At 35.1% G+C, this 26,189-nt stretch overlaps 3 protein-coding genes across 3 annotated transcripts in view; all 3 read right to left on the reverse strand.

Moving 5' to 3' along the window:
• Nucleotides 1-1,478: 1,478 nt before the first annotated feature.
• Nucleotides 1,479-2,194, reverse strand: LOC138307026 (integumentary mucin A.1-like). Its single transcript, XM_069247653.1, has 2 exons — nt 2,134-2,194; nt 1,479-2,056 (listed from the first exon to the last, which is right to left on the reverse strand). The coding sequence occupies exons 1-2, from the start codon at nt 2,192-2,194 to the stop codon at nt 1,479-1,481; spliced, it is 639 nt and encodes a 212-aa protein (XP_069103754.1).
• A 163-nt stretch (nt 2,195-2,357) lies between these two features.
• Nucleotides 2,358-7,256, reverse strand: LOC138308243 (uncharacterized). Its single transcript, XM_069249231.1, has 5 exons — nt 6,796-7,256; nt 5,570-5,768; nt 4,740-4,754; nt 4,242-4,345; nt 2,358-2,557 (listed from the first exon to the last, which is right to left on the reverse strand). Exons 1-5 carry the CDS (start codon nt 7,096-7,098, stop codon nt 2,459-2,461), a joined length of 720 nt encoding a protein of 239 aa, XP_069105332.1. The 5' UTR covers nt 7,099-7,256; the 3' UTR covers nt 2,358-2,458.
• A 3,810-nt stretch (nt 7,257-11,066) lies between these two features.
• Nucleotides 11,067-26,189, reverse strand: part of LOC138307246 (mucin-22-like) — a 33,074-nt gene continuing 17,951 nt past the window's right edge. Inside the window, 9 exon segments of the mRNA XM_069247891.1 lie at nt 11,067-13,615; nt 13,953-14,141; nt 15,520-15,855; nt 16,236-16,559; nt 17,858-17,902; nt 20,163-20,351; nt 20,587-20,943; nt 23,673-23,972; nt 25,914-25,964. Of these exon segments, the coding sequence (XP_069103992.1) occupies nt 13,596-13,615; nt 13,953-14,141; nt 15,520-15,855; nt 16,236-16,559; nt 17,858-17,902; nt 20,163-20,351; nt 20,587-20,943; nt 23,673-23,972; nt 25,914-25,964 (1,811 nt within the window). The 3' untranslated portion in view covers nt 11,067-13,595.

Genomic DNA, 26,189 nt, shown 5'->3' on the forward strand with positions numbered 1-26,189 from the left:
CTAATTATCGTCATGGGAGAGACATTACATTATGAAGCCAATACGACTGTCTCTCCACTTAAAACATGAACTGTGTTCAAGTAGAAAGAACGTTAACTTTTAAGAATGAATTTAAAACATTATAAGGAAAGATAAATGTTTAATAAAGTACTATATCAGAGGGACAAAGGTTTTTTTTATAGTGAAACAACATTTCATTTTAAGTTGCAGGCCACCATGTGTGTATCTTGTTGTTGTAAGCTGTTTCAATTACTTAAACAACCTAAATAACACCAAGAAGAACAGGACAGATGGAGATACTATTAGCATTACCAATTGATGACAAACGTACCTATCCGCGATACTACTAAAAACTAGGTCATGAATGAGCACAATATCTAATCAGTTACCCGTGTTAATGCAATGTCCCATTAGTGAATACTGAACTGAACAATTTCGGCAATATCCATTCATGATGTAATTTTCTCCCATACTTCACAGGGATATCCCGTGGTTGCTAGGGGGGGGGGGGGGTGTAAGACAGCTCACCGCGCTAGACAATAACGTGACGTCATCAATACATGCGGCGTAACTGCGGCGCGCATAGTAGATGACGTCATCAATTTTGAAGCATAACGACGTTCCTGCGATCATGGCGCGATGAAAAACTGGAAATCAAGTGGTATTTCATCATTTTTTTCTACTAAGTATGGGAGAAAAAGAATCAAACATGGGTCTGTGAAGTAGACAGGGATATCTCAACCCCCGTGAAAAATATGGCCGTCAACTCTCGGCAAGCCTCGGGTTGACCGGCCAAAATCTTTCACTCGGGTTGAGATATCCCTATCCACTTCACAGACCCATGTAAGATTCTATTAATACAAGACTCGGGTGCAACATGGACAACGACAACAAACCACATTACTCAGTTAATAGGTGGCTTTATACAAGGTTTAATCTTAGATGTAAATACTTGGCGATTGTAATTCACATCAAAAGTAATCAACTATTTCAAGGAGAGTATGTAATTTAAAAAAGGGTTTTCCCATCTGGAAATCTTAAAGAGTGAGTTTTATTGTAACAGCTGCCCAAATAAATAGATAATGGGTCACCTCCCCTGATATGTAAACAACGATGTTTCGATCATTGTTTTCGGTTTTTGTAGTCACTTGGTTCTCAGCATATGGAAGATTTGAATCTGAAATAGGAGTGGTCGGAGGAGTGTTGTTTTAAGTGGCAGTGGTAGTTGGAGTTGTTGGCGAAGTTGTGTTTGTCAATAATAGCGTCGGTCGAGTTTTGGTTGAGTTTTGATTGATGGGGAATGTTTCGTAAAAGTAGTTTCTGAAACGAAAGATATCGGTAGAGTGTTATTTGATTATTAGTATTCGGCGACTGAGTGGCTGCTGTTGTTGGAAAAGTCGTAGTAGTATTTTTTTGAGTGATCGACGCAGTTCCAAGTTTCCTTGGAGAGATCAGCGGGGCAGTGTTAAGTTTTCGAGTTATGGCAGTATGGTGGCTTCTGTGGAATAGGTCAAAGGTGTGGTGTTTCGTTTTGGAGTGGTTGGTTGTATGGTGGTAGTTGTGGTAGTTGTGGAAGAGGTTGGAAGGATGGTTTTCCGTTTTGGAGTGGTTTGCTTTATGGCAGTCGTAGTAGAAGAGGTTGGAGAAGTGGTGTTCCATTTTGGAGTAGTTGGCAGTACGGTGGTTGTTATAGAAGAGACCGGAGGAGTTGTTTTCCTTTTTGGAGAGGTTTGCTTTATGGCGGTCCTAGTGGAAGAGGTAGTTTGCAATATGGTAGTTGTTGTGGAAGTGGTAGGATGAGTGGTGTTTCGTTTTGGAGTGGTTGGTTGCGTGGTAGCAATTGATGAGGTTGGAGAAGTGATGTTCCTTTTTGGAGTGGTTTGCCGCATGGCGGTCGTAGTGGAAGAGGTCGGAGGAATGGTGTTTCGTTTTGGAGTGTTTTCCTTTATGGCGGTCAACGTGGAAGAGGTCGGGGGAGCGGTGTTCCTATTTGGAGTGGTTGACCGAATGTTTGTCGCTTGAGTGGCTGCACTAAGACTTTGTTGTTTAAACCATACTGGTAGATAGACAATACAGAGAATGTAGACGGGATGAAGTATAATCCCTCTCTCTGTACAGCACTGGTTGTATTGCCCAGAACCTGTGCGATGGCCACCTCAAATGTTTCCTCAGTTACACCTGTCAGATCTCCCATCATGGTTATAGTGAAGACTACCACGATACTACCCGCCCTGCAACAAACGAATAGCAGTGGATAAACAGCGTCCTACCAACTTAACATATTACATATTATATATTATACGTTATATCATGTCACAAGTTATCTGCAGGTAGCCGATAAATCCTGTAGCGTAATATAATTGTAAACAATCTGATCTGATAATTTAAAACAAAATCTCCTTCGACGTTTGATGTTATGAATGAAAGATTATCGTCTATAAGTTAAATGTGTTCTCTGTTATTTACATGTGGTCAGTACGTACCGTAATCTCTTGACTCGGCATACAGGACTCCTGTCTTTCACAGGCCCTTTTGTGCTCTTGAAAATAGTAATCATCTGAAAGAAGAGAATACACCATATATATTGTTATATAAAATTATATTTTGAAATATTTCTATACGTATTCTCCTTATCTCTAGATTTTTAACGAAAATGGAAACAATATAATATTTTCCTGTATGGAGACTTTTTGAAACGCGGAGATTGCATATCTGTGATTCTATAAGGTTCAGTAATAATCAAAACGCACAATATATAGGTTTGCAGTGAAACGTGTATTCGCTATTAAGGTACACAATATATTAATACGAGTAGGTATTAAAAGTCCCAAATTAATAATAGATAGTCTACTCCTTAGCATACTTTCTATAGAGTAATTTAATTTTGGAAGGAATATCTTCATTGTGTTTGAATTTTATGCTATCATTTCATAACGTAACAGTGATGTCGCCATTTGTAATATTGCATCTGAAATAAGGATATTCACTAGAATGATAAAGATTAAGTTGATTTTACGTAATGAAGTGGTGTCATTAAAGACCACTTTTAGTTTATCCAGAGTGTACTCTGATATGTGTGGTTAGACGTCATAACACAAACGTCATTAAAGTAATTCCGTAGGTTATTGTATTTCTAAATTGACTATAATGTTAATATTACTGATCATCAACGAAACATACTTTCGACAAGATTCAAATCTCTAACCTTCGGATCAACAACAAATATTGTATTATGATAAATTGTGTCGGCACCAGTGGCAAATGAAGACAATTATATGACTGGTACACAACTGCGACAATCCCATGTCCTCAAATAGACGCATGGATTGGACTTATTGAAAACATAGCCAGTGTTACACTATGGTGTTATTTTTCAGCCATTGTGTTATTTTAAGTCTGGTTAGCGTGTCGATGAGATGACTTGTTATGGCTAGTTGAGCTATTTATGTTGGTACTTCCACTTGCATCATGGAAAGTCGACTTATCCAATTACGATGAAATCCTCGAGAGCCAATCTTGATAATATAAATCGAATTCAAAAATAATTATGTCAGAAGTCGTATCATATTTCGTCTTACCGACATAAATATCTCAACTAGTCATGATCCTGTTAGTACCCGACAGGTCGACATACTACACATGGAATATTTATTCACGTGAATTTCATGTGAAGGCCCTTTCACGTGAAATTCACATGTTTCTTTCATGTGAATCTTATGTTACCGTAACGCGACATGAAATAACATGGCGGCACAAATATACTACCATATCAGACAGAAAAGACAATAAATATATAGCGGATTATCAATGTATAAAATATGACATATCTATACTATTTATTTTCATTGTACAAAGTTAATAGGTTTATCGCATTGATTTATGACACAATTTTAAATCAATATACGACTGTGATGTGAAAACGCATTAAGACCTGCATGGAACTGATGTAAGCAGCTAGACGCGAGATTTGTCTGATCATAACGCGTATATTCTTCCACAATAACAATTACATCATGGTAGCCCACTTGCTTTATTACCGCAAAGTATTCCCTCTATAATAAGTAAGGAATTTAATTATTTTCAGACGACTCTAGCTTACATAAGATAGTTATAGGAAGGGCTATGTTTTATTCGTCATAGTTTTGAATGCTACATTATAGTAATAAACTGCTACATCCATATACACATAATCAAGTAAATAGTCCTTTATTTAGTGGTTATACTGAACGCCAATATCCTACCGAGGAACAGAAATCCTTGTCAAACTGCTGTCTCTCAGCAGTCCTCCAGTCCTTAAGCTGTGCTGTCAAGCTGCTATTCAGTGATATTTGTAATGTAGCAACACCTAAAAGTTAATACAGAAAAATACTACATGAAATAAACACATAAAGCTTTAAGGTTTTACATGTAAAGCGAATATTTTAATTCTGTAATACGCACAGTATATTATATACATTTTTTTCTTCCTCTGTGTGCCTGTTTCCATGAATGTGGTAAGCCGTTGAAATGCATATACGATAATACTGAAATGTTCTTTCTTTATATTGCATCACCATATTGTCATGCTTCGATGACGAAATCAAATCCATTTTTGTCCATTGCAACCCCTATAATTCAAACAATCATTTTAATTATCTAAAAAAATCATACAATAAAGCTTATAAACTTTTTACAATATACATTTTACGTTTTCTTATACATGTATGAGAACTCATTATAATCGAGAATCATATACATACCACTTGACGTCATAGCTGCAAAGGAGAAATGGCGGAATATTGTGATATCATAATTAAGTTGAACTTATGAAAACATAATATAGCCCAAAGACTACACAAAGGCATTTTGAAATCAATAAATCTATCACAATTTCCTGGATACATTATCATGTTTTGTGATGATTGGTTACATGGATTGTGTAAAAATGAAGTTTTAGATGTTAGCCATGTAGACGGTGAATACATAATGTATGCATTGTTTAAAGCTATTTTGTTCAAAGCGACATTCAGGGGGGATTTCATTTCATAGAAAATGACCAAAATATTTTATAACATCTTTACCAATCATTTTGCCATTCCAAGTTAAAAAACATGCAGTAAATATTAAAAAATATATTTTCAAAAATTGTTTCCGAGACCCCCTAGTTCATCCTTGACTTTCATGCAGTTTTACTATCACTGATGTTATATACACTACGTTTTGTCATAACAAAACCAAAGACAGCAGATGAAACAGATAGTTTGGTCCTTTTACATCAAACGTATATAATAACTGTGGCTGACTGTATAGCTTTGAAGATGGGCGTCTTTATAATATTCAAATGACGACTGCAAACCTATTATCTTTCTTTTGTTTCTCTTCAAATGCCCTCAGTTTTTTTATGACATATTTCACGATGTCTCCTAGAATGTCCCTGGTTATAATAGTACCGTATCTGAAGAAGTGACCAACATCGTAAGAGAGACTATATTTTTCAATCTCAATTGAATGCTGTTTAACTTGAATCGTCAGCTTTAACGATACCAATTGAATGATCAAACGACCACGATGGAGCATTAGATACCATTACCTTCGTCAGCATTGACCACCAACACGAAGAAGGCGACGAAAGCGCCCGTTATTCCGATAGAACACAGGAGAAAGCCAATGAGCGGTAATACTTTTCTGTGAATTGATCGCCGAGGTTCTTCTTTTCCACTGTTATCACTTAATTGGTGATTGTAGTTTAAATGGTTGAGTTCTGGTCTGAAGTTTGTCCTCAGGGGAACCTGTTATTACAAACAGTAACGGTTTACTTCCATTAATTGATCGAAAGGTACTTTATTAGCATTAATGTCCAACGGTATGTTATAAATGGTGTACGCTACTTTTAGTGTATACTTTTATTAATACTTTGAATATTAACAATAAGAATTTGATGCCACTATTTTTTAATTCTTGAGGAGGGGAACAATCTTTGCAATAGTGAATTGTCAAACAAGTGTGCAAATAATTTTGCAATACCTCGATGTAATTGTTGCAGATCATGGTATTTGTTCCAGACTTCTTGACAAAATTGAACATTTTTTTATGTATGTATTCTGTTTATTTAAAATTATATTTAATGCGCAACGCTTCTATTATGATGTCACGATAACGTCGGTTTTGTTTTGCGCTTTTCCCGTGTTTTTTCATAGACTATGGTTATGAAAAGACGAATCAGCCAATCAGAAAGTCAGAATTAGTATAAAACAACGACAGAACTCTAGAAAACACACTATAAATGAACTGTAAGTACGGACTACTGGTAAATCTCACATGGTAAGACTGGTGACCCACTCTCCTCCTGGCTCAAAGTTTGGAATTACATGTGTTAAAACAATTCAAAATAGTTCCTCTTAAAGGAATCAAACGCCAGGAATCCAAATACAGAGTCAACTGCATTCAACACAATTGTTTATTACTCTGTTTTGGAGTGATTTGATAACGAGAAAATCAGATAAGTAGACCCTTGTGTAAAATGACCGCACGATTTGTTTCATGGTAAAGGTAAATGATACGATACTATAAGCCAGCTTAATATTACGTATTTCGTCACGAACATGTTTCAACTTAACGCAGGATAAAACAAAAGGAGTATATATCGCTAAATTAAACAGTCGTTATAAGCACGAAGACGCCATGTTAAGTTGTCGAGAACATACAGTGGTTTAAAGTAGCTTCGTCGTCAGTTCAATTGACAAAAACCTGTAACTACTATCGACTAGGCAGTTTGTATAATTTGATAAAAGTTAAGAGACCTACTGGTGTACCTACCTTTATCCATTGGTTAGCGAAGAAATCCTTTGTTTCCGCCGATAAGACCTTGTTTCTCCAGTCACCTACTGGTAAACTGGTGATCGGGCTTTCGTTGTCGAGATCGTCGATAAAATCCTCGATATTATCATCGTCTATCTTACTAGTGCAATCGTCATCTTCAGTCATAAGCGTCAATTTACCAACACGAGGATTTGGATTTAAGGTTATGTCCTCATCGTTACAGATCGTAAATGATGCCATGGTTATCAAACTCTTATGAAACTTCGTTGTTGTTTTCTTGACAACTTCAGCTGATTTCATTAAAGTTGAACAACGATGGTCCGAATCTGTAACGAACTGTAGTGTCTGTAATACTCATGGCTTTAGTTTTCAGAGATCGTAATTATTGTCTGCAATGACATTTGAGTTCAGATGTACATACAGTCGAGTTGATATATGTCTTTATACATGGGAGTTTAATTGAACCGCTGGAAAATCTACTGCAACTCGTCCACTTCTAGCCACTTACAAACACTCACTGTCATAGCATATCAATTAGATATAAGTACTGTATGATATACCTTAGGGTATTTTAAATATATAATCGATACAATAAAAGTTGTAATATATAATAACACGAAATGTTGTGCTGCATTAAAACAATGTATGATTTAGCTACATAAAAAGTCTTTGTTTTTATATCTATATCTGTTTAGATTATCGAAATAATTAACAATATATTAGAATAATTAAATAAATCTGAGGACGCTAGAAAGACGTTAAATATGCGTCAGTCTACCTAAAATAGGACTTGCAATTCCGCTCTCCACTACGATACTCTACGTTACGCTCGAATACAATATCTTATCTTAAGATTGCATACTTATTTACTCAAATATATACAATGTATTGCATTGTATGATGTCATTTTAATTATAACATGCTCAATGTAAGGAGCCTTAACAATCTTATAATACAAGTACATCTTTACACAAATCAAGTCCGGACAAATGTACAAATATATTAGATACTACTAAAATGAATAAAACGGTATATTACTTTTGTAAATGTTATACAGTGTTCTATTTTGGACACGTATGATCTTTCCTGTTTTTCAAGTATGTAAAATCCATTGTAAACAAATGAAATTAAGTAAAAGTTTGTATAAGATTGTATTTTAACTACATTTGCCCAGATCTTAAATTATTTCTTTTCAATAACTGAAAAATCCAGTGGAATGATGGAATAAAGGACGTTTAAGAAATCACAATCAAATATTAGTCTATTTCATGTTGGATTTTAGTTTCTTACCGTGCGTTCCATTTGCAGATTCGTACCAGCTGTATCGATACGAATCGGTTGTATCTCAAATGGAATACGCCGTACCAGCAGAACTGTACCGGTACATGTGGTTCGTTTTCAGAGGCGTACCACTTGGATCCAGCATAGCGAACCCGAGATTTTTCATTTGTAATCGGAATGTTTCCTTTGTTGAAAACAAGACAGAGATCATTTATATCCGATAAAACTACATGGATTATTTATTTCAATGTATTCCGAAACTATTTATGTTTTACTTTTGTATCCATTTTATGGTTAACACCGAAAATACTTGGCTTTTATATTCGAAATGTATCTTTCATATAGGTGCCGCCATCATGGAGAAATCCAAATTCCATTAGGTGGTACCGTATCACATTAGTACAAGTGGTACATTCCGCAAATGGAATGCACAGGTAAACAGCTCCAGAATACAGGATCCACCAGCTGTATGTATAGATACATATAACATACAGCTATTTCAGTGACAGTGATAACCCAAGTTGTTCACAGGGATTATAAAGTAACAGTACTTGTAATTCAAACACTGAATTCATCAGACAAATTCGAGCTTGGTGCCTTGTGCTTTCACCTGACATCCCACCTTCCCAATGTGATGTATAATTTCTCTTATATAATAAATGTTTAGCATGACAGAGTTACACCTCATTTACATATAACGAAACGTATCGTCAAACGTATTCCATTCGTATTCGGAAGGGACTTAACTCGTACAGAAAGTTTTCGTAATCATGTAAAAAGGGTATATGTTCGATTTCGAATCTCAATGACAGTTGTTTGTTGTTTTTATGTTTTGAGAAATTTGAAGGTTTGATTTCTGATTAAAGTGCCATTTTGGTTTTTGATGATCATACAATGATAAGATCTTTAATAGATTTATCTTTAATAAATAGTCGATACCTACTTTCAAGGTCACAATGGTCAATTATACTCATAGGTCATTCGGGCATACTGTAAAACCATAGTATTCGGTCGTACAGTTTCCTGATATATTGTCACGAAAGAGAAGAAAGGAATCGAAAGTTTTGTTTGCAAAAATTATAATAAAGTGCAGTCAGCAAAAGATAACTTACATATGTAGAGGAGTTGGTGGCCAGGTAGGTCTATAATGTAAGCATCCGGCTAGTGATTAAAGGGTTCAGGATTGGAATATTTCCTCTGATAAAATTGATCTCATCTTAAAAATCTTTTAAAAAAAGCAAATTCCATACAACGAACATGTTTTAAACTTGATATACTTCGTACACATACCCTGCAATAATCCCTGCTACACAATGTTAGTTTTTAAAGCCATACGCCCTACACAAGGCGAGTGAAAAAAATATTGAAAAGGGCATTCATAGTCAAACAAATGCTGTTTAATCAGTTTGATGAAAAAATACTTACTATAGTAAATATACATAGGTCAGTCTGGCCAAGGTTAGCAATGGAATAAAACCGTGTTTTCTCATGAAAAGCATACTTGCCTGTTTGATTAATTAACGTCCTATTATACATAATTAACAGCCAGGGTCATGTAAGGACGACCTCCCATGTATGCGGTGTGTAGCATGTATGAAGTGTGATGTGTGTTTTAGGACACTGCGAAACATACGCATTATCAAATAATTCCATATTGACGCCTTCAAATGTAACAGTTTATACGAAACTATAAAGCTATTTGAAACATCGAATCGAGGAAATGACAAACATTGACTAATTCAATATATACACCTGTATCAACATTGATTCAATCAGCCGTATTTGGTGATGTCGTTTCGGATGTAGACACTGTATCGATGATAGACGGTGTTAAACATTATAATTCCCGCCTTCCACAAAGGCATCTTTGGATTTATAACTTTCTGCCCAGTCTGACAGGAGTATCAATAAATATTGGTGTTACACAAGGATTTGGGCCACCTATATTTATATCATATAGAGGTTATTATCACATGTACATACACAATTTTGTTTCTGTTACATGTATCATGCATAATGCAGACGACATCTCGCAAGATGCAAAAGATACAATTGGAGGTGTTTAAACAAAAACTATATTAATACTTAGAATGTACAGTTCGTTGAGTGAGGAACAGTACAGTGAGTCTCGAAGTAAAATAAGTGCATGGTAATTGCCCCTGCACAAACCATGGAAAGATCAAATTGATAATGATTATATAATCTTAGCAAAACGTGTTTGTGTTTACAGACGACATTGACCATTTATGGTTGATGGAATTATACAAAACGTCAATCAGAGAATTGTCTTCGAACAGTTCTTATACTGTAAAGCAAATATCTTTCGCGGATATTCAATTTCGTGATTTCCATTTCAAAACAAGTTCGCCAAGATAATTATTCGGCGGATTGCACATTTGGAAGATAATTCCTATCTATTTAGATGGTGTAGGTATTAATTCGCAGAGGAAAACTTTTGCTAATTTACTTGGATCGTGAAATTCGGATATGTAAATCACACACGAAGGAAAATTGGTTTACAGCATTGTCCAAGAGTAGGGTGTCCCTAGAAATAAAACAAAAAATACACTGAAGAGAATTCTAAGCTACATACGAGAGCTGCCAGTGTTTTATTGAATATTGATGATATTTTAACCCGCTTCTGCACTCTCTTTGAGTGACTTAGATGGATGCATATATCTGAATGTTATAAGTGTATAGTGACTTTGGAGCAAGGGAGCTAACTCGGTAATATGCTAAAACGCAATAACTTACAATACAGTCAATGTACCGTGCCTGTGTCCTGCTTTGATTTATACTTTAACATGAATACCAGTAATTAATATATTTCTTTGGTTTTTGGTTTCATTGGCCAATGGTATTATCAGTAGTCCCGCAGTCCAATCACATGTGTTGTGAATATTTATACAAACTTGTTCTGAAAGGATGCATTTTGCTAAGTATACATGCATGGTCGAAGATTTACATTATAAATCAAGTCAACTATCTTTGCTTTGGTAAAAAGTATTTTTAATTAAAATCCTGTCTGAGATTAATTACATTTAATGCTAGGGAATTCGATTTACCACAGTATTATATAATGGTGTAAAATATTGATGATTCGTATGTGTCCAGATCTCGTACTATTACATAAATATGTAAGATGATATTCAATATATAAATTTAAACGGCAATCTATTTAAATAAGCATATATACAACGTACACATTATATAATCACTTATAGGTCTAGTGATTGTCCATAAGTAGAGAAAAATGAACACCAACACATGAATTATAAATAAAGCAACCACAAAATTGAAAGATAACTAATACAAAAATTCCAAACAAAAAGTATGTCGATCATACAAGAAATACATAAATATAAAACTTTCAAAGCTCGTTTTGTACAAAGTTACATTAACTATTTTATGCGTCACTCACCAGACTTATGCTTAGCATCAAATTGATGCATGAAAATAAGCAGGCCTCCAAATTTACTAGCCGGAGTTTTAAGGTCAAGGAGAGTATAATGTTGAATACCCTTGCGGTGTGAAGAGTCCCTATACGGTTTTTAGTCTTTCACATCAAGTTTCTGATAGCACAAATCTGTTCTGTAGATAAAAGGGACGATCTGACCGGTGAGGACATCTCATCTAGTGTTCTGGGATATACTCTCTCTTTCTTCCCGTATTGCATTGGGAATAGACTGTAAACTAACTGATTGTTATGTGTGATTGATTTTCTCGTATTTCGTGGTCGGTCAGAAATCGCAAAAACAAATCTCCGCAAAAAAATTCGAATAAGGAAACATAGAAATGAATAAGTCAAGACCGTAACATTAAATCCCAATGAGAAGTTTCTAGGCGTAAAGCACTAGATAAAGTGATCGCGGAAGTAAGTGCAATGCTACCTAATAGGATATCAAAGTGATTCACAAGCAGGTGGATAGATGTAAGATTTCAATTCTTTATGGTGCCTTGGTATTCACGTATGTGCAAAACTGAACACAAATGAAAATCATTAAGACAAACAAAAAAAGTTTGAACATTAACAACAAAATTGATATTCAAATATAAAACGACAAACTAGTGAAAATGAAATGACCTTGCAATTGTCTTATTATGTCATATAGCTTTTTGAAAATTATGGCAAACTGTTGTTCTTATGAAATGTTCGAATTTATTGAAGATCTTCCGTAAGTCATCTGATTAAATCTCATATAACGTCTTGAAGTTGTCATTTTTCTCGGTGATATATATTTCATTGTAAATAACTGTTTGATAGATTTTATTGATGATCTCTCAATTAAATCACTAATGTTATGACAATGTAACCACAAAATAGATGATTTTCCAGACAACATTTTCTTATTGAACTACCGACTGGGATGACTTTGACTTCATCGAACAACACAAATTAAATTTTCCTCACTCTAATACATTTACATGCATAGAAAGTCCATTTTTTGCAATGTCTTTGAAAACAAATAAAAACGATTTGCCATTGACAATTTCCGATGGTTTCATATTTGGAAGGGAACATTCCCTTAATAATGTCTTATAGAAAATACCATTTTAAAAGGAAACAAAAGTATGCCATTAATGCTTGGATTATATTACACCCGGAATCACAAAATGTAATATGGCCCTCGAAAGCTTAAGGGTTGACCTTCGTGTGCGATTCCAACGGTAGAGTATATCTATTCTTCATGAACATATGATAAAATCTGATGATAAAAAAAGCATCATCAGATCGTAACCACCTCACCAAAACATAACTAGAACAACATCACCTGCGATCATAGCATGACACGTATGAGATGTGTCGAGATATCGTCCATTTGAACAATAAACAGTTCAATTCTTTAAGGAACATCCAAATAAATAAACATATTCTTTCCTTTAATACAGAAGGAGGGTTTGGTTGGGAGAGGTTCTCACTGGGAAGTTTCACTGTAAATGGCACATATTCCAGGACGATATTTGCTTAAAGTTATATGTGCCGTATTTTTTATACTCACGAATCAAGATGAGCTTTTAATATGTTATTCAGCACCAAAAATTACCAACTTTTTGAAAATTACAGTGCTTTCAATGCATAGGTTTTAATTTTACATGTACAAATAAGAGCTGAAAATGATTTTTGGCAGTACTGCCCAAAATCATTTATTTACATCAATAGTGAAGTGAAATGAGTACATACGGTGAGACCATGAAGCCAAATTGTGGTCTACAATTTCATTACACATTTGTTCCAATGTTTTTAGTAATTGTAAAGTGACTTCTGCAGGTATGTTTTCATTTAAACATATTTAAGACATAAAAACAACAATTTTACAGTTCAAAATTTCTTTGTTATAACTAATGTTTATAAGTCATCTGAAGCCATTTGAATGATTTTTACAGCTTTATTCATCAAACTTTATGGTTTTTAATAAATTAATGATGAAAAAATAGCATGTCAGAATTATCGCCCAGTTACGGCACATATAACTTTAACAAAAGAATAATTCAATTAACCAACAGCGCGCCGTATTTTACCTGTTGCCCGGGATAACTGTAAAACAATGAAACAAAACAATGAAACAAATTAGGGATATATATATAACTATATTAATCAACGTAAAACATTATCTAAAACTCGTAGGATCATGAAATATGATATTATCCGGATATTTGAGGTAATGACATCTGACAAATCAACGCACATTACTTATTTCTTTTTCGAATTAAACAGTTACGAGGTTTTAACCATTAATTAACAATTACACAATCTTGTGCACTAAATGTGATTCTGTCTTTACTTCAATCTATTAATGTCATCTTCAGGAAGAAAGTAAATCAGTTGAACGATAAGTCAAAGTTCAACAAAAAAATAAACTGGATATACTTACATGTTTGATAACTTGGACAGTGGGTGCAAGTCGTAGCACAGAATCCTGAAGCTGAAGTTTCATTTAATTTAATACACGGTGTATCGCTCCCGCAGTGGTTTACAAAGACAGCATTTTGGGAACATGTTACCCATAATCCACAGTTATGGGGATGGTAAAACATTCCAGTTTTGCCAATACACATAGTACCTGTAAGATAATAAACATATATTAATAGATATGCTCTATTTTCAACTATTTCATAGCTAATACATGGTCAAGCGACGTTCAATAAATAGCATATTGACTCTGTGCTTCCATTTTTAGAAACACCGAGTCAATATTCCTTTAAGAACTTCATTGCACAAACACTGCATTTTTTCGGAGTGCCGTTCTTTGAACAACGCTTTTCTTATGATTAAAATGCACATTAGAGATTGTTTTTGACATCTGTTGAAGTAACGACATATCTAATATAAAAAATAAGGACCTTAGTTTCGGTGCATATGGTGTTTTATCGCCAGTATATATTTTAACTCAATTTTATTTTACTCGGGAGATATAACACCATATGATATTAGATATGCTCCAATTTCCCGCCACTCTCATTAGCTGATACACTGTCACGTGGAGAGCGATAAATACGCATATTGACTCGATGTTTCCATTTTTACAAACACCGAGTCGATATTCCTATTGTGACGTCAAACCAGAGTCGAAATTTCTATTGTGACATCACTCTCAAGTTGATATTGTGATTATGACGTCACAATACCCCGACGTCGATTTCTTCGGGAAGATGTAGTCGAGCCATTCTCCAAGCATTTTGTATGTTACTTACATATAGCACGAAGCAAACATTTAAAATAGTTATCATATCTAATATAAAATTTAAGGACCGTAGTTTCGGCAAATATGGTGTTATATTACCCATATTGACTTCTACAAAGGTCCATTATTGATATATATATATTTATCAATGACCCAATCATAGACACATAGAGGTTCCCCTAACAAATGACTGTTGTTTAACATGTTTATCAAATTCGAGTCAGTTATTTTTGAAATTTTGGAATATTAAAAAAAAGGAAAATTCACGGACGAGAGTTGAGATAAACATGAAAACCAACAGTCAAGTGTTGGGGAACTTGTTTATCCGATAACTTCAACTCTATATTTACAACGTCATTCATTGATACATACCACAACACAATGTGTAAAAATGTCTTTTCATCATGAAATATTGTGCCTAAAAAGGGAGCGAATATTCTGTTGTTTAATACTTTAGATAAGCAACTACATGTTATATGTTATACAATACATACAATGTTATTTAAAGGCAAATGTGCTATGAAAAGCAGTCAGATATTGAAAGCCAATCAGAATAAAGAAATATTGAAAGTGACCAATCAGAAATAGCATGCAGTGTATGTGCTAAGACACTGAGGTCAACGATATGGTACTTCGTTTTGGTTTTTGTGAAACATGGTTAGTCATTGGATAAATATGTGTTTATTATTCAATATACCTTTAAAGTTATTTTATAATACAATCAAATGAACACAAAATATAACCCTTGGCTACTTACCATCTATAACGTAGAATAACTCTTCAGCAGAGACTAACACGTCTCCGGTATCCGGATGGTTCGTGGCACATCTTATTAAGGATCCGTTCATGGCTACAGTTGGAGCTCCATTGTACAAAGCTTGTTTAGTTTCTACACAATCTGCTGTAGAGGAAGTTTCTCTTTTTGTAAAATCTGTTACATTAACAAAGGAACTTGTTCCGCTCAGTTTCATCTGAAGATTGATAGCTCCAGAGGCGTATCCGGTATCGCCTGAACAATTGATTGCTGGACTAAGTTCATGACCGGTTGCAATTCGTTGCGCTGAGGTTAACGTTGGATTAGACTTTGGTATGTCTGAAAAAACCCATATATATTATCATATATCACATACGTCAGTATCTACTATAGACTACAAGGAACAGCAATGACTGTTATATACTGTGTACTCAGGTTAAAACACGTCCCGTAAAAACGAATAAACAAAAACTAAATCAAAATGGTATAATTATTATGAAAATACAAAGATGCAATAATCATATCCAGAAAGTATGATGAATTACGGATGTATCTTATAAGAGAACCCTTCATGTCCATTGTTTTTATTTGATTAAAAAGCACAAACTCATTGCAAACATTATACGTAAAATGCAAAATGTAAAACTGCAGGAAGATCATAAATCTAACTAAGTGCAAGATAAAAAGGTAGAATTATTTTTAGAATTATTTTCTGTTACCTCTGACGCTAACTGATGCAGTGGTGGATGAAACCTCTGACCCTGAAAACACATTAAGATGGAAATCTCCCTCGTCCGTACAGGCCAATGACGCAAAGGCAATGTTGATTTCCGTGTCACCATTGGCCACTGTGACACTACGCCCTGTCCCACTGTTGTCATTGACAACTTCGGTACCGGGGAGTATATCTACCACGTGGTTTGACGTCTGAGAGTCACGTGGACTGAATGTTACGTTTATGTAACTGTAAGTATTTTTGTTAACAGTGCAGGTCAGTGTTGCAGCTCCACCAATCATGTTGTTGACGCTATTACAAGTTGCATCTAAGATATAAATGAATTAATAATCACTGGGAACAATATGATTATAACACTGGAAACATAGATAATTGATTCTATGCTACTAAGTTCGGCTAAATTGAAACCCGATCTCATATTTTTCATGAAGAAAAGGAACAGATGGACATATATGTTTGGGACGTGATGCATTTAATAATGAAATGTTAAGCTATATTTCTTTCAACCAATGTCTTTTATTAAAACAATATAAAAATGGATACATAATAGGCAAAAATACTAGATATCCATGATTCAGAAAAAGAAAACGATAATTCAAAAACCAAGCATGCATCAAATAGTGAGAATGGTGCGTTATTAACTAAATAATCACAAACAGAATATGGTGTGTCTTAAACCTGTCATGAATAAGATATCGAAAATGGAAAGTTATAAAGCTAAGATTTTCGTAATATATCTTTGTAGTGATTTATATATAACGCTAATAATCAGATATAAGGAATGGTAAGTCAAAAACCTTATTATCAGTTATAGAGAATGATGGTTAATGAACCTGCCATTAATAGATATAGCGACAAGTAAATTCGTGGAATTTTCTACCCCCGCTTTCAGGTCACATTGTAGGTAAACAATATTGAGGTTAGGTTTAACCGTGGTTGAAACATGCCGTGGCAATCGAACTACTTGGCCAAGCCCTTAAAGCATTTGACCTTGTTACCAAGTTTGAAGAAAATCGGTTAATATTTATTGAAGTTATTGCAGGAAAATGGCAGAAAATGACTTTTTTTTATTAAATCAAAGGGCCATTACTCTGCTAAATAAGGTCCGTCGCAAGTGGCGATCGAACGTGGCCGAGCCCTTAAGACATTTAACTTTAAGTTTGATGAAAATCAGTTAATATTTATTACAGTTATTGTACGGAAGTGGCAGAAACTGCCTTTTTTTATTTAAGCAAAGGGCCATAACTCCGCTAATTAAGGTCCGTTGAACGTCGCGATCGAACTTGGCCGAATCCTTATGGCATTTACTTGTTACACAGTTTGAAGAAAATCGGTTTACAGTTATACTTATTGCAGGGAAGTGGCAGAAAATGACATTTTTAGTAATTCAAAGGGCCATAACTCCGCTAAATAAGGTCCACCGACAGTCGCGATCGAACTTGGCCGAGCCCTTAAGGCATTTAAACTATTGCACGGAAACGAAGTGTTACAGACAGACGGACAAACCCAAATTAATATCCCCCGTTTCGGAGAAAGCGGAGGATAAAAAGTAAGTTATTAATTGGCCATGATCAACAAGTGTCATTATATATTGACTTTACTTACAAACGTCAGGGGGTAGAGTTGTTGTAGATGGTGTCGTGGACGTGGCTGAAACAAAACGATAGCAAATTCATATAACATTACAAAAATATGAAGTAATGGTAATTTTGTGGATTTTTTTCCCACTGGTGTTTGCATTTTAATTAAATTGAATGTTTAACGTTTACGCCGCGTCACTTACAATGTATACCATATATACTTACGCCCTTATATAACGGTCAAATGACTTAAAAAGTGGTTTTAAAGTTGTGCGGTCTATGAAATCTAATAGTATTATCGTGTTGACAAAATAGCATTATTAAAAATGATCATCGGATAATTTTCATTTGTTCGCTTGTTTCAAACCGTTTTGTGTTGACTTATATTCAGAAGCTAAAATGATATACGTGTATGGTTTTGATTTTTGAATAATCGTAATGGAAATATAGTAATAAACATCCGTCCGAAAGATAAATATTCATCCAATTTATCTCTCCTCCCGATTGGCTTCATATCAACTGTATGTTCTATCTGGTAAAAGTGTACTGCTTAAATAACATGCACATGTTATTGGCAGAATGACGAGTGATCGTTGTGTTTTTTGTTTTAAGGAAGGTATTATGACGTGGTATGACAGAGTGACTATGTTCGGAGAAGAAATGTTATAGATGTGAAAAATATCAGTTGAAAGTTTTTATTAAATTGTTTTTCTGAAAAATACATTGACCAACACTCATATAAAAGTGACATTGATGTTTATTTACTCAAGATTATTTTCAAAAGGCTAGATAATATTTCTCGTGAATAGCAAAACAGTAAGGAGCATTTTTTTTGCTCGGGATACTTACGAATAAATGTAAAACGAAGCGGTTTTGAATATAACGTTTACGAATCATTACATAATAAAAAGGGTATCCTGTATGTTATGAATACAAACCCACTCATATGTGTTGATCATGCGGAGTCAGATTGCACTCGTTTGTTTCACGGATGCAAGATATTACCTGAGTGTTATACATATTCGTGATATTTTTCTCCGCACAACAAACTTATATGTTCTGGCTAACTGATATAGCATTAAGGTAGGTCCATACTTTTGAATACCGCGCCAATTCAAATGACGCTAAACCGGAAGCTGTCGAGGTTGTTTTGAATTCCAGAATGGTTTCCGATACGCTACGACATTCCACTTGGATATTTTTTCAATAGGTGAAAATTGTCTACATATAATATTGAATGTTTAAAATCATTAAATAAATCTTATAAAAGCAATGAAGTGAATATAACATGCTCTCTGAGGTTTTTTCGGTCCCTGTCGTAAATGGGAATGGACTTTCAAACACCGGAAGTAACGTTCGTCGCAATAAATGATAAGAGGGGACCCGTCGGACTGAAATTCCGGAATTCTAAGTAAGTCGCCTACGGATATCCTTAAAACACAAAATTTGGAGAAAATCATAAAACTAAAAAGACATAAACAAAATAGAATAAGAAAAAAACACATGAATTGATGTAGAATGGTTTTTATGGCATTATCTTTAAAAAATAGTCTAATATGACCAATCTTAGCCCTGGATGAAATGGAAGTAGGGTTGTGAGTTACAAACTTTAAGCTTACAAAATTGTGAAAATTTGATCGAGGACCCCATGTTGTTATATGATATTTGAAAAATATATTACCTAGGGCATATCATATACAAATATTGTGAAATTGATATTGGTTTTCATTTCCATTTTTGCCTATTCATTTATTTTTAGGGCGAAAACATGGCAAACATGATAAATACGTATAGAAACGGTCCTCGGAAATAACGAAAATTAGTTAGCATTTGTAAAAATATAATAGTTCTGTATATTGTTTTATCGTTAGGAATTAAGGACAAAAAATCAACAGGATTGAGACTACATTCACCCTAAAACATATTTTTATGAATTTTTCTTTTTGCGGGCAGCAAATTTGTACGGATAGTATATTTCAAGCTCAAATATCTCAAAAAGTAGTTAGAGAAAACCCTTTTTTCTATACAGATTTGAAATCTACATGAAAAATGCAAGAAGATAAGACCTATTAGAAAAAAATGACATGGGTTTTACCAAAAGTATGGAGCTACCTTAAGGTATTTTGAATATCAAAAATTATGTTTAGGGTTACCGACCGACCCTAATCTTTTACCCTCAACCCTAATTTTGTTTCCACTTTTCTACGAAAAAAAAGTTAGGATTTCGATCTTAGACTCCGGTTCCCGCCATCATTTTAGAGTTTTTGCCAATGTAACCCTAAACAGGCATTTCTTTGGTCTTTGGAAGACAAAATGAACGTCAAACTTACTTGTTGTTGGTGTTAAGCTACATTGAATCGTCTGACAACCAGCGCAAAGAGGTGCAAACTGGTTTCCAGTAAAACATTGCGACCCACACCCTTTGCCGTATGGAAGGTCGTTCGCACATTGGACATATTTGTTACAACTGTAGGGGTTCACTTTGTATTGATTGTCAGGTTCACCAGCGCAATAGTCGTCTGAAACGAAACACACAATGTACAGGCAAGGTCCCTACACGGCACGTACAAATGGTACTTTTCTTAGTAATATCTGTGATGTCATCCAATTCATTACAACTGTTACCTAGCTACACTTACTTGTACATAAACTGTGTGTTTTGATTAGGAGACGATTCGTATATGGTACTATATATTTTGATTTCTTATTACGTATTAAATACATCATATCATTCATCGTGGGGTTCATACTCACCTGGTATGATATGCAATGTGGCTGTATCATTTTTCTCCGTATCACCTTCCTGAAAAACATCACTATTCTTTGCTCTGCATGTGATTGTGCCATTTTGCCATTCAAGCCCTAATTCCAGTCCAAATTCTAGTCTGGCTTTGTAATTACAGTTTTCAAGCGTTATGGTACTCCCCCGGGATCCGTCATAGTTTGCTAAGGGTACAGAATAAACAGTGGCGTCTCCAGGTTTGGTCATTGTCACCTCCAGTTGACCGGCAGGATTCCCCACGTATCCTTCACAGACGTTTTCGCTGCCCCTCCGATCAATGCCCTCAATCAAATCATCAGTCAGTACCATAGACACCGAATGCGGTTTAGCTGCATTGAAAGAAAAGTTTTAAATCGTGTTTTATCTTATTATTTCTGTCACCTTTTTTATCTCTTTTCTTTTTCAGGTTTATTTATTTGTATATCTAGACCTCGACATTCATTGTTATAGGAATATTTTATGGTCAAGCACTTGCAGACGATTATAGATTTAACGTTTTGGCTAAATGGAATTATACTAATGTAAAACGAAATATCAATCATTATTTCAATCAACGTACGCCTTAATGTAGTGATTAAAATTTTACAACGATATGTTAACTGACTCCGACTCTATATCATTAATACTGCAAATTAAAAACAACAACGTGTTCAATTCCGCACACTGTTTTATGAATATATGTAATTAAAGATACTCCACCGCTAACAAATGGTATTTTTCTCTATCAAAAACAGGAGCAGACGATTTAGTATTTTTCTTCAGTTACAAAAGTTAAATATATGAAAAATAATTAATTGCATCCCGAAAAAATTCTGTGGCACTGTATCTTATATTGAATGAAGTAATGATTGCGCATGCACCAAAAGCAAAATAAATCATTTTATGTTATATTTTGTGTTAATTAGGCATATATACACGATCAATCACCAATTATTGTTCAAAAGATGAATATCATTTATGCTCTATTGGTGATGGAGCATCTTTAATTGTTGTTCAAGATTATAAATGTGTAAACTCAATTTCAGTGACTGACTATGTCGTATCTCCCGTAATTATGAGCGACTCCCTACCATCTACAAAGGATAATGTAAATGACCGTATTTGTCTGACATTGACGTCCTCCATATATCTAGTGCTACTGCCTGTGATTGACCGGGTTTGTTAGACATTGACGTACCCCATATGTCTAGTGCTACTGCCTGTAATTGACCAGGTTTGTTAGACATTGACGTACCCCATATGTCTAGTGCTACTGCCTGTGATTGACCAGGTTTGTTAGACATTGACGTACCCCATATATCTAGTGCTACTGCCTGTAATTGACCAGGTTTGTTAGACATTGACGTACCCCATATGTCTAGTGCTACTGCCTGTGATTGACCGGGTTTGTTAGACATTGACGTACCCCATATGTCTAGTGCTACTGCCTGTAATTGACCAGGTTTGTTAGACATTGACGTACCCCATATGTCTAGTGCTACTGCCTGTGATTGACCAGGTTTGTTAGACATTGACGTACCCCATATATCTAGTGCTACTGCCTGTAATTGACCAGGTTTGTTAGACATTGACGTACCCCATATGTCTAGTGCTACTGCCTGTAATTGACCAGGTTTGTTAGACATTGACGTACCCCATATATCTAGTGCTACTGCCTGTAATTGACCGGGTTTGTTAGACATTGACGTACCCCATATATCTAGTGCTACTGCCTGTGATTGACCAGGTTTGTTAGACATTGACGTACCCCATATATCTAGTGCTACTGCCTGTAATTGACCAGGTTTGTTAGACATTGACGTACCCCATATGTCTAGTGCTACTGCCTGTGATTGACCAGGTTTGTTAGACATTGACGTACCCCATATATCTAGTGCTACTGCCTGTAATTGACCAGGTTTGTTAGACATTGACGTACCCCATATGTCTAGTGCTACTGCCTGTGATTGACCGGGTTTGTTAGACATTGACGTACCCCATATATCTAGTGCTACTGCCTGTAATTGACCAGGTTTGTTAGACATTGACGTACCCCATATGTCTAGTGCTACTGCCTGTGATTGACCAGGTTTGTTAGACATTGACGTACCCCATATGTCTAGTGCTACTGCCTGTGATTGACCAGGTTTGTTAGACATTGACGTACCCCATATGTCTAGTGCTACTGCCTGTGATTGACCAGGTTTGTTAGACATTGACGTACCCCATATGTCTAGTGCTACTGCCTGTGATTGACCGGGTTTGTTAGACATTGACGTACCCCATATGTCTAGTGCTACTGCCTGTGATTGACCAGGTTTGTTAGACATTAACGTACCCCATATATCTAGTGCTACTGCCTGTAATTGACCAGGTTTGTTAGACATTGACGTACCCTATATATCTAGTGCTACTGCCTGTAATTGACCAGGTTTGTTAGACATTGACGTACCCCATATGTCTAGTGCTACTGCCTGTGATTGACCAGGTTTGTTAGACATTGACGTACCCCATATATCTAGTGCTACTGCCTGTGATTGACCAGGTTTGTTAGACATTGACGTACCCCATATGTCTAGTGCTACTGCCTGTGATTGACCAGGTTTGTTAGACATTGACGTACCCCATATGTCTAGTGCTACTGCCTGTGATTGACCGGGTTTGTTAGACATTGACGTACCCCATATGTCTAGTGCTACTGCCTGTGATTGACCAGGTTTGTTAGACATTGACGTACCCCATATATCTAGTGCTACTGCCTGTAATTGACCAGGTTTGTTAGACATTGACGTACCCTATATATCTAGTGCTACTGCCTGTGATTGACCAGGTTTGTTAGACATTGACGTACCCCATATATCTAGTGCTACTGCCTGTAATTGACCAGGTTTGTTAGACATTGACGTACCCCATATGTCTAGTGCTACTGCCTGTGATTGACCAGGTTTGTTAGACATTGACGTACCCCATATATCTAGTGCTACTGCCTGTAATTGACCAGGTTTGTTAGACATTGACGTACCCTATATATCTAGTGCTACTGCCTGTGATTGACCAGGTTTGCTAGACATTGACGTACCCCTTATATCTAGTGCTACTGCCTGTGATTCGGTAGTCCCTCCGGTGTTGTGAACGTCTACAGTGAATTGTCCATCATCATCACACTCTGCACTGTCGTAGGCAATGGTGAGCCTGGATTGACTAAATACAACTTGTTCTCCGGTTTTCAAATTACGGTTTACCACAGTTCCATCGGAAATGACGTCAGCAATGCTCCTAGTTGCCTTGGTAACGTTGATATAGTTGAAGGCACCTGTTATGTTGCACGTAAGAGCAGCAGGGTTTCCCAGGAAAACCCTCGCATCGGAGCAGTTGATAACTATAAAAAACAGTTTATAAATATAATATGAAATTATAGTATTTTATCTCAATGACATAAATGGGGACGAATGGTATAAACACTCGTACTGTAGTTATTTACTGCCGTTGAACCCTATCTGGGAACAACGAAAGTACTATATTACTATAGCGAGTGTACATTGTATTGAATAAAGTGACGCAACAAGATAGTCGCGTCCATCTTACCCTAAGTTAGCGATGATTGGCTAAACTTGAAGTAAGCGGAGTTAAAAATGATTGAAGTCTCATTTGCTGAAGATCAAAAGTAAGTTGAACGTTGTGTAAATTTCTAACCCTCTCACATTTAACGGCTATAAAAACATCTCTAGCACATCTTCATAAAAACAGCTACTTCCGCCGGAAAGTACGATAATTTTCCTTTCAAAAATCATCCTACACATCTATACAAAGTCCCGTCGCTAAGAATTACCAGTCCCATTTGCAAACACTTTTCTGTAGAGTTTTGATAATCACCTAATCAAAATTCGTAGTGGTTCCTGCTCGAATAATATGCATGAGCGAGGCCAAAATTATGATTGATCATAAAGCTTAGTGATAATATATTTCATGTGTAATTCAGCTTATCTGCTTGTAGAATGGAGAGTCTGAATCAACTTGATTAAAACATAAATTGCTTAATCAATTTTGTAACTTTAGACTTTCGTTGACAAAAAAGTTCTACTTCCTTTTAACAGTAATTAATTATATACCTCACGATCATACAGATTCGTTTTATTCACAAAATGATATGTCACAAAACAAATTCTCGGCAATATCTAAGACTTATAAAAATATCAAAATTTCATACCGAGTATAGCCCGGGATATAGATTCATGTGGATTTTACCTAATTGTGTTTAAAACATTATATTTTTATTAATATTATATAATATTTGGTGATGATAACATGCTGGCATTTTATAGAAGTTTCCATTTTTCCAAGTAAATTTTCGCTGCTTATTCGACTTTAAATAATATCTAATAAAGTTGATTATTTCAAAACTAAACGATATCAAATCCACCTAGATTTAAAAATTGTGTTGTAATTTATATCATCGTTGAAATTAAGTTCTTTACCATAAAAAAAGGTTTTATAACTTCTATTACACATTCGCTATCACTAAAATTAATTTAGCATTGTATCGGTTTAAAAGAGAAATCATTACGTTTTTTCGTATACGTATCTACGTTCATTTTTAAAACTCCTAGTTAATTAGATCATGACGAGTTTCTCGGTAACTAATTATAAGCTTACATATATCTGTAATACATTTAACACATACATTGTAATTTGTACCAGTTTATTACAGAAATCCTAACGGTTCTCAATTTGTAATCGTAAATAAATATTCAGGTCAAATTTAAGAGGTATTAAAGTTTAAACAAACTCCACGTCTCAGTTTTCCTTGTGTCACAAACATTCGCCTACAATTTAGAATTAGATATTAAAGGCCTATGCATGTGGCAAAATTAAAACCGTTCAGTGTGAAAGGCAAAATATACAAAAAATTCCAGAGATGTAAGATGAAGATTTCCACATTTACGTATAGTACTAAGAGTCTTATATTACATGTGTGTGTATCTCCAAACTTGAACTGCATGAAGGGTAGATTTTACGGGAAGATAACGATACTTTGAGTCCATGTAAATTGTATGACACCCGAGGTCGCCAGGATTGAGTGATTTCAACATGCTCAATTAGCATTCTCCCCTCATAACCTTAACATACTTAAAAGTTATTTCTTTAATTCAGAAATATACTTTCGTCAATGGAAATTATTTGTATGTCTTTAAGGTAGACTGCATATGCTCTGAATATAATTATCATTAAAATAAGTAAGAAGGCGAAAGTTATATGTGTAGTTTTGTTTTACACATTCATAGATGTGTTTACTGTTATGAAAAACACAAATAATACTTACACTGAGAGGACGGGGGTGGTAGTGTTGTTGTGGTGGGTCCCTGTGTTGTCGCTACAAATAAGATACCAGGGATTATATTATATAGCCATGTTTACTATTACGTAAGTTAGGTCATATTTTAATATGTATGATATTGCTAATATAATAACTACTTTTATAAATCATCGAAATACCTCTTAAATGTACTGAGATCAAGAGAAGAAGGATATTCAGTGTCGTATATAACATTTGTATTACAATTTGATGTTCAATGTTTTGATTAAAATATCCTTGAAC

This window comes from Argopecten irradians, chromosome 14 (assembly GCF_041381155.1).
Source record: "Argopecten irradians isolate NY chromosome 14, Ai_NY, whole genome shotgun sequence".
NCBI classification, from domain to species: Eukaryota; Metazoa; Mollusca; class Bivalvia; order Pectinida; family Pectinidae; genus Argopecten; species Argopecten irradians.